The 12,079-nt window shown below is 36.5% G+C and overlaps 1 protein-coding gene across 1 annotated transcript; it reads right to left on the bottom strand.

Annotated features, from left to right (window-relative positions):
• Window positions 1-116: 116 nt before the first annotated feature.
• Window positions 117-11,663, bottom strand: LOC113117487 (aftiphilin). The gene is given in 11 exon segments (XM_074559962.1): window positions 117-1,070; window positions 1,234-1,357; window positions 1,828-1,920; window positions 4,063-4,093; window positions 4,261-4,359; window positions 4,628-4,684; window positions 4,999-5,119; window positions 5,432-5,551; window positions 5,553-5,590; window positions 5,740-7,168; window positions 11,481-11,663. Coding segments are annotated over 10 exon segments (2,205 nt in total). The 5' UTR covers window positions 7,129-7,168; window positions 11,481-11,663; the 3' UTR covers window positions 117-937.
• Between the last annotated feature and the right edge of the window lie 416 nt (window positions 11,664-12,079).

The raw sequence follows: 12,079 nt of genomic DNA on the forward strand, positions 1-12,079 counted from the left end.
TAAACCATCCAAAAAGAAATAGGACTAAATTCTGTGCCTTTTTTTAATTATTATTGTTAAACTTTAAAATACAATTTAAAACATAAGACAGACAAAGCATCCTTTATACATTTTTCCCCACAGGAACAGTAGCTGCAAACCATCTTTTCTTTAAGACGTTATAGCACAGCTGTCATATTCATAGTATATCTGACAATCTGACAGTGACAAGACATATTAATAAAACAGACAACAAACAAGTAAAAAAGCAGACATGCAAAAAGATGCAGCTCCCTTAATAAAACCTCCCTTATCAAAACCACAGTATTAATATAGTCTTTTCTTGTGTGCTTGTCAGTTGTGGTAAAACAAATAAATAAAACAACTATTAGAAGTAAAAAGTTAAGGATGGTTAGAAAAAAAAGGTAGTTATAAATCAGTTAAAGGAAGCACTGAACTGAATGATATTTAAAACAATACAGACAAATAACATAAAAAAGCACATACTAATACATTTGTATTTATAAAGTAACCAGGGATCAGTTTTTATTTACAGACTCTGGTTTCAAGTAGTAAAATGTGCAATTCTGCATTTCACCTCACTGAGTGAGAAGTGCCATTTCAAAGAACTTAGATTTTCACAAACAGCACTCAAAAATAAAACCATAGTCATGTATCAGACATAAAGGGTGAATATACTGTTAAATACTGTGTGTATATCAGATAAAGTGTCTTTACTGCTAAAGAAAAATCATCAGGGATGTTTTCACATATAGCTGTATGATTCAATCCAGTTAAAAACATTGAACAACTGAGGAAGTGAAGAAATAGGCAGCCTTTAAAATATTAAATTGTTATATTAAATATGGAATAAAGGGTGACTTGAATTGTTTTTGGAGCTGTCTATAAAACCAGTGAATGATGAGGCTGGAAGGTGAATGGCTGATGCCATGTTCGGTTATATGTGATTGGCTGCTGGAGTTAGGATGGAGGGGAACATTAGGACCCTGGACTGCATGAAGGATAGGTCAGGGAGAAGAGAGATCACCTTTGCTGCTTCTTTGCTCATCTTTTCATCTTTTTCTGGCTTCCTGTCAAGCACAGAAAGAATGAGCATTTTTTTTAATAACATAACATTTCAGTAATAACAGCAGAGTCACACATTATTTGACCTTTCTAAACCGCTCTCACTGTAAAGTAGGCATGTAGATGTCCTCAACATGCATGTTAAAAGTATGCACACACATGTCTAACCTGGCTGTTGTTCTGGTTCTCTCCATAGACTCCATGAGTTTTGTAAATGCATCTGCAATGTAGCGCCCAGTGGCGTTGTTTTCCATTTTAGCTGTAGTCAGTTCATATATCTCTGGATCAACACCTAAATAAACAGGAATAAAAATTAAAAGAGACACAAATATGCAGACATGTTGTTTTCATTTCTTTGTCATGCTTAAAACTTACAGTTCATCATGATAAAGACAGTGAAACTATGTAAACAGGATCTCAGAAGCACTGTAGAAAAACCTTACATGAGGTATGAAAGTCATGCAAGACTCTTGCCTAGGGAAACTTTAAGATAATTTCCCAGAAACGGAGAAGCAAATCACGCAAATCACTAGTGCATTAGATTAAAGGAAGAAAAAAAAGAGATACTCACAGAGGCAGATACTGTAAGAAAGTCCAGAGAGAGGAAACCAGGGACAGAACACTAGACTAAAAACAAATGCTAAAGATGAAAAGCTTCTCTAAAGCCTGATTTTGAAATCACAGACACAAGGGAAAAGGAAGAAAACAAAGGTTTCACAGCAAACCACTCACTTCTCGGAGTAAAACCCTTTCTGTTCTAACCTGGTAGTGGGGTGTCAGTTCCACTATCTGAGCTACATTCATCCACAGGGCCAAAATAATCCAAATTTAGCTCTGATATTCCTCCATCTTGTGCTTCACATGAGAGCCACAGCAATGACAGCAGGACATGGAGGGTTAGTATGTTGTTAGTTAAACGTAACCACAATATATTAACAGAATTAAATGCACTACCATTCAAAGCTTCTGTAAGTTTTTTTTCATTAATATTAGTTTTATTCAGCAAGGATGCATTAAAATGATCAAGAGAGACATTAAGACTAATACAATGTTACAAAGGATTTCTATTCCATTGAACTTTCTATTTATCAAAGTAACCTAAAACAATTATCATGGTTTCCACAAAAATCTGAAGCTGTTTTAAATAATTTTTCTTTAAATAATAATAATAATAATATTAATAAAACTTACCGACCCCAAACTTATGAATGGTAGTGTATATGTATAAGAAGCATGTAGAAAAAAGACAGATCAGCACCAGGGAATTTGTATTAGTAGTGACGGCAAGAAAAAATTAAGAGAATGAGAAAGGATAGAAAAGCAAGTGATATACAGAATACTGTAGTATAATATATTTATTGACAATTTGGTGCAACAAAACTGGAAAAGAAATAATTATCCAGAAAATGAGATTAAGGTCAATAATTTTGGTTTAAGGAATATTCTGAATTTCTTAATTTAACGTTGACAGCATTTGCAGCATAATTCTGATTATCACTAAAAAGAATTGACTCATCCCTCAATAAAAAAACTAAATATCAAGGCAATTGCACTGGGAAAAAATCTTAAAATACACAATGTTTAAAAAAATACAGCCATAAACTGTAAACTTTTTCCTTTTTTATCAAAAATTAACTAAGAAAAAGAAGAAGAAAAGTCAAAATAATTTTCTGTGATAATCAACATTATGAAGCAAATTTAGTTTTTTTTTTACTTGTATTGAACCCAGAACATTCAATTAAATGTATAGTTCACCCAAAAATGAAAATTCTGTCATCATTTACTCACCCTCATGTCGTTCCAAACCTGTATGAGTTGCTTTCTTATGTTGAACATAAAAGAAGATATTTTGAAGATCGCTGATAATCAAACAGTTGGTGGTTGCCATTGACTCCCATAGTATTTTTTTTTTTCCTACCAACTGTTTGATTACCAGCAATCTTCAAAATATCTTCTTTTATGTTCAACATAAGAAAGCAACTCATACAGGTTTGGAACGACATCAGGGTGAGTAGATGATGACAGAATTTTCATTTTTGGGTGAACTATCCCTTTAAGATCAAGCAAAAGCAGGTCACAGTGGGTTTTGAGACAGCAAGAATAAATGAAAACAGAATTAAACATTTACATAGACTGAGTTACAGAAATGACCAGCTAATTATACCTTCACAATTGTAAAATAGCATTCCAATATGTTGTAGCATCTATATGTAAAATGTGGTGGTGTTTCCCCTTTAATTTGCAGCCAAGCTGTACAATGGCTTCAAGTAAGCACCAGCAAAAACGTCAGCTATTCCAAAAAAAAGATTTGCAATCTCTTTTTTAGTCAAACCTGAGACAGAAGCTGATGCACAGGGACCAATTTGATTGTATTTTTTTTTTTACAACACAACTGAGAACATGATAACTTGATAATGGGTATAGTTCTCTTTATCTCAAGTCTTGCATATAATGGCAAGGTAAGAAATCACAGTCGAAGCTGCATACTTCATACTAGTCTGAGGTAGTATATTTCAGCCTCTGTGTGTAGCCAGCATGAGCCTGGACTTTAACAGTGAACAAGAGGGGAGAGAGGTAAGATATAAACATAAATGAACATTTAAAAAGGAAACTGAGATGAATGGGTTTATATCTTTGCTGACTTAATAGTGTTTCAAGAAGAAAGACAAAAACTGGGGGAAAAAAGTTTCCTGTTCTTTGGATAATAAACAAGAATTTGATGGCTACTTCTCAAATTGTTCAGCGAATGCTAGTTTGATGTTGTTTTAAATCAACACTGATAAAACAAGTACCGGGACAGAAAGTTTCCTAAGTGGTATTGGAATTTTGAAGGAACGGGAAGTTTGAAAAATGGAGAGAAGAAAATTGTGTCATGAGAGAGGAAGGAAGTGCTCAGACAGGGGAAAGTGAGGCAGCATCAGGAGTAGGATTTCTGCCGTGAGTGACGAGTGGCTTTTTCTTGAACTCTAGAGAAGGAGGCACGGCGAATAGACATACCGTCAGTACTAATGGCCAAAGAGGATGCCACCTGCAGGACAACACTGGAGTTAGCGAACATTCAAAGCGAACATTCAAAGTGCTATTTCAATCGACATAGAAAGAGAATATGAAAAAATACAGACAATCTAAAGACTGAAGGTTAGATCACTAATATATCTGTATCCATATATCTATGTGCATTTCTGCATTTTTCACCTGAGTGCATAGAATATTTCCACTCTCCACAGGATCAGAAAGGGAAAGTGCAGGGGAGGCTGGCGATTTTTGAGACTCTTTGGTGGGTTCCAGCATTCCCTAAGAAGAAGGGACAGAAAAATAAAAATAATAAAATATTTATTTTACTGTTAAAAAAAAAAAAAAAAAAAGTCCTGCACACAAAGTCAAGTCAGGTCTGCTTAATTGTCAATTCTTCCACATGTACAGCACATACATACTGCGAATTTAAATTGTGTTACTCTCAGACCCTTGGTGCACACAGATAACACATAACAGTAGAGCATAAAAATACAGATAGATACAGATTAATACTTTTGAATGGAGTGCATGTTAGGACTTTACTGACCAGTCCAGCAGCAAACATAGGCACGATCACCGGCTGCTTCTTATCTCCAGTGAACAACTATGAGAGAAATCAGAAGTCAAATCAATAAAAGTCAAATCAATAAAAAAAAAAAGTAATCAAACATATTTAATGTCTTGGACTGGGTGTATTTAAAGTCGGAAGCAAAAAATCTGAGTCTGTGACCATCATACACAATGCGATTTTTCTATGTAATCCGTCAACTCAAATCTGCAGACTGGCTTTTACTTTCGGCAACTAACATTAACTTCTTCACAATGTGTATCTTTGGGAAATCAGGGGGAAAATCATGTGGTGTATTCCAGACTTAACAATACTGCATGTCTGTGCAGTATGTACTTTGAAGAACTCACAATATTCCTGATTCCTAGGCAATCCAGAAGTATTCTGTTGCTATGCGAACCAGCCCACTTGTACTTAAGGCCATGACTGCCGTGGATGTCCTGAAGGTGGCGCCACATGGCCAATGCATTCCTGCACAGATAAAAGGAGAACCAAGACCAAGAGTTCTTTCTCTGAAACTACAGACAAACTAAACACAAAGGATATATTTAAACATTAGTTTATTTACTGAAGTCGCCTCAGGTTAAAAAATATAGCAATTAATTGTGAAATAAAGTTTAAATTCATAAAGAAAATCCGCACTGTGAGATCTGAAGATACAATTACAACAAAGTCTCTTTGAGATAAAATGTCAATTGAATTGAACTACATTTGCAATTAAAAGCAAATTAAGCCAGTGAATCTTGATTGTTGAGAGTTTTGTAGCCAAGATGAAACTCTTACTCCTGTGCAAAAGAGCTGCTTGGATCCCTTTGCTCCTGAAGATCCTGAGCCTGTAGGAATTTGTGGAGGGGCAAGACCTCAGTGACCCCGTTGACCTCAGGAGGGATCTCTGAAGGGAAGAGTTCTGAAGAGATGCTGTGTTTTGCAGCTGAAATCAGCCTGAGAGAGACACAAAACATAGGTTGCAGTTCATCTAAACTTCTTACATACACATTAAATGTTTGATTTTAGTCAAAATAAAATGTATTAATGCACTGCAATTCATTTTAACAAAAGTATGGTACTGTGTTTAACATCTAACAACTCACAGTGCTACTCTGGAGGTTGTCACTAGAGGGTGCTGCTGAAGTCTCAAAATCTTGTTCTTCTTTACCCAGGGAAGTACTCTGTTCATTCCCAAATGTGGCCCATGAACCTTGACCCTCTTCAGTGACTTCAGGTGGTCCAAACGCAGCCCAGTTGTCCTCCTCTCCCACTGCCACACCTACAAACGGAGCTGAACTGAAGTCGGCAAAACTGTCACTAGGAGGCAACTCAGAACAAAAAGCTACTTCATTGTCCGTTGTTTCCTCAGCCAGCTCAAGGTCATCCTTGAAGTCCTTCAGGCTGTCCATGTCATCAAACTCATCATCCGTGGAGCACCTGGACATCGCTGTGACAAATTCAGGAAATCCGTCCTGGGTAATAGATTCAGTTCGGCTGAAGTCTGCAAAACCCTGAGTTGCATCTCTGAAATCTCCAAAATCCTCATCAGCTGTGGGGTCTATGTTTGTCTCAACCTCCTCATTTACTTCCACCCCTGCCTTTACAGACGATCCATGAATTTCCCTTGTGTCTCTGCTCAGCTGTGTGTCAGAGATTAGATCCACATCCTTTGAGGGGTCCTTCTCTGTTTCGGCTATGTCAACAGAGTCCGCCGACCTGTCTAGACAGCCTGCGTCACCACAAACAACAAAGTTCTCTATTTGATCCTGCTCACCTTCAGCCTCCTTTGCATGTTTACTGGTAGTAAATGACTGGGAGTCACCAGATAACTCCAGCCTCGTTTCCGTCTCTCCAGGTTCAGATTCTTCTTCATGCAATGACTGACTGTTTGAGTCTGGCAGGTTGTCCGTTTGGTTAATTAACTGCTTTCTGTCAAACACATCAGCTATGTTTACGTCTAGTCCAGAGTGTTCCTCGGTGTCTGTGCTGTGTAAGCAGGTGGAAAGAGCACTGTCCTGCTCTGAATTTGCACAAGACACACTGTAGCCGTTACTGAGGCCGTGTCCATCACCCATACAGCTCTTTTGGACATCAGGAATTATTGAGTGAGATTTCTGACCATATTCGACGGAGATCTCCATCTGTAGGTCAGAGGATTCAATGCCATCTGTGAGGATGTCAGACGATTCCTTCTCTGTTTTCTCAACATTGTGGATTGATTCTCCTTCCATTTTATTATCATTATCCCATCCACTCCCCGAAACAGTGACATTCTGCACGGATTTGATGTACAGGTCAGGTGGGGAGTCCTCCAGTGCGTTTGACTGGTTGAATGTTGTGGGCGTGTCGAGCTCTGAGAAGCTGAAACTGGTTGACACCCCTCCACCATCGAAACCCCCGAACTCACCAAACTCATCCTCCTCTTCTTCCTCTCCAGCCGCATCCAGTGGAGGCGGAGAGGAAGAGTACAGACGGATGACATCAGGCTCCATGGTCCTGTTGCGCCACCTGTGGCCACATGCACACACACCCCTGGAAAATTAAAAATAGAAAAGACAGAAAGACAAAAACACAAAGCGTGATGATGAGACATGAATTTTAAATTACTATAACGATCAACTCTCTTCAATTGGCATCACGTTTCTTTACATCACTTTACTTAATATTTAAAGGTGCAGTAGGAGATCTTGGAAATGCTAACTTTAGCCTTAAAGCACTGAAAGCAAACGTCCCACCCTCCCTGCAATCGCTGTCCAAAGCCACGCCCCCTGAACCCATATATGCTCACAGACAAGAAAACCAGAGACCACATTACTTCAGTAAGCTACATCAGCGGTTCCCAACTCCAGTCCATGTTCTGGAGTGAAGTAAACTTCATTGGATTTCCTCCTGCTGATGATGTATTCTGTATATGCGAAAGGGGTGCGCAGAGGTATGCAGATACATACGTTGACAGAACGCTAGAAAAGCCAATTAAAACACACAGACCGAGCATTTTGATTGGACGAACATTTCTTGGTCCTACGCCGTCCACAGAATATATAAATACATTTAGACCACTTAACTAAATGAAATTGCTATCAGGATGTGAAGAGACTTTAAACCAGCATAACAAAAAAAATTCTGAAGACAATCACCTATTGCACCTTTAATAAATATAATAGTGCACTGCTTGGAAGTTAGGTCATGTAGTATAGTTTATGACTGAGCACTAAAAGCAGGAATAACACAAAAGTAAAAAAAAAAAAAAAAAGGCTTAAGGCTAAAGTAGTCAGCATTGCTAGATCAGAGAGCAGACCATTCATTATTTACCAGCACTTTAGATGTGACCCTTCTTTCATGGGCTAAATCTAGGGCACGGTTTAAACAAAGCGGCAAAGAATAACAACACTTTTTAGCTTGTGTACGTGTAATAAGATGACTTGCAATTACAGTATTGACAGGTCCTCCAAGCTCAAAGGATCTGACAGGTCTCACATGACGGCTAAAGTAGCAACAGCTACAAATATTTAACAGTTTGTCTGCAGACTCATTACTTTACTGGTGTAGAGTTAAATGGTGGTGCAATGAGGAAATGTAATAGTAGTGGTCATATGCTAAATCACTTTTCAGTAGTTTCAAGTAGACTCATGTTTCCTTGTTTATGCGAGTTTCTGACACGTTCACCATTGTAAAAGTAAAAGCAAGTTGCAAGTTTGTCAAATTGCAAAAATCGGCTCTAGTTTACACGGCTAGCTGATCTACACTTAGTTTAAACTAAATAGATGACAGCTGGATAATAATTCCAGAGCTCAAGATAGCACTTGTAAAACATTAAGGTTTCACCCCAAAATGAAAATTCTGTCATTAATTACTCATCCTCATGTCGTTCCAAACACGTAACACCTTTGATCTTCGGAATACAAACGAAGATATTTTTGATGAATCAGAGAGCTATCTTACCCTCCATAAACAGCAATGCAACTGAAATTTCCCAGGTCCAAAAAACGTAGTAAATACAACAGTAAAACAGTCCCTGTGACCCCAGTGGCTCAATTTAAATTTTGCGATGCTACGAGAATACTTTTTTTTTTTTTTTTGCACAAAGAAAACAAAAAATTCTTTTCTCCCCCGAGTTACATCTTCTGCCATTTTAGAGAGTATAACAATGCATATGCACGCTTTCCCCTAAGCATAAACAATGCTTATTACACAGATCATGTGCCCGCTTTCCCCCTGAACGTAAAGAACACTGATTATGTCTAGATACTCTTGAAAATGGCACTAATCGTCACTTGGAGGAGAAGATTGGTTGAGTAAATTATGTTATTTTTGTTTTCTTTGTGCAAAAACAAGTATTCTCATACCAAACAATTAAAATTTTAATAAAAATATTCTCGTAGCATCGCAAAACTGAGGTTGAGCCACTGACGTCACATGGACCGTTACCGAAGTATTTACTACGTTTATGGACCTTGGAACATTTCAGTTGCGTTGCTGTCTATGGAGGGTCAGATAGCTCTCCGATTTCATCAAGAATATCTTAATTTGTGTTTCGAAGATGAACCTCACAGAGACCAAGCACTGATATTAATGATTTATCCATATCAATGCAATGCCGTCAGTTACATTTGATTAAGCCCTAAAACCCTCTGTGAATAACATGATTAGTGTTTCAAACAATTCATGTGTTGAGGTCAGCAACTCCTTTATGCTTCCTTCGTCCTGTTTTACATTTCCCGCAAGAAAGGCCTGGGAGCAAAAACTTTTAAAGTCAGCATGATAATGGACACAGTGTAATCTGACTTGTGGAAAAACTTAATTAGGTCCCACATTAACCAACATACTGTACACTAACATTCAAACATTTGAGGTTTGTAAATCTCTTTACAGAGAATGCATTCATTAACAGTAAAACAGAAATATTGTAAATTATTCATACAATTTATAAATAATTATTTTCCATTTTAGAATGCTATTTATTTATTTGTTTGCAAAGCTAAAATTTTAAGCAGTCATTTCTCCAGTCTTTAGTGTCACATGATCCTTCAGAAATCATTCTAATATTTCGAATCAATTTTGAAAAAACTCATTCTGCTTAATAATTTGTGAAAACCTTAATACATTTTTCAGGACTCTCTGATGAATAAATATAATTGTCTGAAATATAACTATTTTGTAACATTATACATGTCTTTGCCATCACTTTTGATTAATTTAATTCATCCCTGCTGAATGAAAGTATAAAATTTTCTTCAATAAACAATTACAACAAAATAAATAAAAAACCTAATTTACCTAAACCTAACTGACCCCAAACTTTTGAACAGTAGCATATACTGTGGTTTGTGTGTGTGTGAGAGAGAGAGACATCATGTTTTTCTGTTCACGCATACCTAAAAAGTAAATTGCACAGATGCTCTTTGATTCTGGAAAACCACAGTTTACAAATTTCAGTCAGTTACACAAGCACACAATAGACTGATGTGAGTTTGGGCATTTATGATTTGAAATATTTTGCCTACTAGCCCACATACGACAGTATTTAGTTTGTCTCATGCAAACAGACACACTTTTATACACATGCTCACTGTGTAAACGTTGATATGTCCTCTTTGAAGGGAGCGTAAACTGATGAGGAAACCCAATCCACTTCCTTTGTCGTCTCAGACAAACAGCACAGACTCAGAGACAGAGACCAAACATCGAGGGACAAAAACTCCATCCATTTAGACTTCCAACCATTAAGAACCAAGATTTAACCTAATCCAACATTAAAAATAACTTTCAGTTGAAAACAGCTAGAATGGTATTGTCCAGCACAACTCACAAAACCAGTTTAGAGGGAATTTTTTAACCCTTATGAAAGACTGCTGAAGTGGTCATAACTGAGATTAATCAGTCTATGCTTGTTTGTAACAGAAACATTTAAATGTTTATGCTAAAAATAAGGATGTTAAAAAAAGCAATGAAGTCAAGTATGAACCTGTTACAGGATGCCAAAACCTTACATTGACCAATGAATTTCCAGGACTTTTTCATTCATTCAAGGATTAAAAACATTTTTATAGTTAATACACTCACAAAAAATAATTTCTTGTATAAACAGTAAACAATTACATTCACTATGACAATTTCAATAATGGTTACAAATTCATTCATTCCCATGACTATTCCAGACCTGGAAATCAAGGTTGTCGATGACTATGGGAAATTAATCCAACTTTATTAAGTTATTTGTATTTATTTATTTTTATTAAAGTAATTCCAGTGAAAACAGACCTTAACTCTAAGAGCATCAGGCTGGAAAACACATATAGATACTATAATAATGCAAACCAGATATCTTTCGACCTCCTAGCTTAATTTCTAAATACAGAGAAATAAACATAAAAATGTATTTATAATAAACTATTAATCGGATTGGGAAAAATTGCAATAAAGGTAAAACAAATTGCATCTCTTCTCCATTCATGACAGTGAATGGTGACTGTGACTGACATCTTGTTTTGACATTCATTTTTCCATGAAAGTCATACATGTTTTAAACAATATTAGTGTCGAAAAAAATATGAAAAAGCTTTCATTTTTATATCAAAACATTATTTTAACGTGCACTTCAACTAGAGGAAGTGTTTTGCTCGAGCTGTCACATCTCTTCTGGCATTATGACACGACACTGTCATAAACCGGTGTGGTTTATAATCCACTTAATCGCTCAGAATAACATTTATTAGGACTAAACTATAAAAGTAATAATAAAGTTATTTATACCATCTACGTTGTTCACAGAATTGTTTATGAGACGCTGTTGTCCTGCGATCTAAGTGATTTGATAACATCGCATGCAGCACATTATTCTTACCTTCACCTATCCGCTATGGAGGATTAGGACGTCCATTGAACCTGCTCAGCGAGAGGACAAGCACAGTCCCGTGTTGTCTTGTCTAAGTAAAGTTAAACCGGCTCTCGCTGCCAGTGTCTACGTTCATCCGGAGTTCCGTGTCCAACAATATGCAACCGGAGAGCCAGACCTTTATTATCACTCTGCCAGATCAAACAGTAATCTACCGACCCCTGTCGGTACGGAGCAGGTGCAACATGACACGAGACAACAAAGAATGTATGGGTTAAAAAAACAGAAACAAAATCTTTATCATAGCATTATACAGATTTGTATATGTAAATCATAGCTGATAGTTGAAGCTCAGAGAGTTCGAAAGACATCTAATGAATACGCTGCCCTTTTGTGTCGCATTAGAAATACCTTAAAGTATGTAAAGTATGAATTTAGAATGATAATTAACACAAAAAATAAATAATTAATGAATTATATATATTAATTCAAAAATTCGATAATATATATCAATATATATATTATTATTTATTTATTTATTGCCTGTCAAAAATGGAGCTTGTTGCAAAATAATTTTTTCACTTATTTTTAATCACCAAAAACATGAT

The sequence above is a fragment of the Carassius auratus genome, chromosome 17 (assembly GCF_003368295.1).
Source record: "Carassius auratus strain Wakin chromosome 17, ASM336829v1, whole genome shotgun sequence".
NCBI lineage: Eukaryota > Metazoa > Chordata > Actinopteri > Cypriniformes > Cyprinidae > Carassius > Carassius auratus.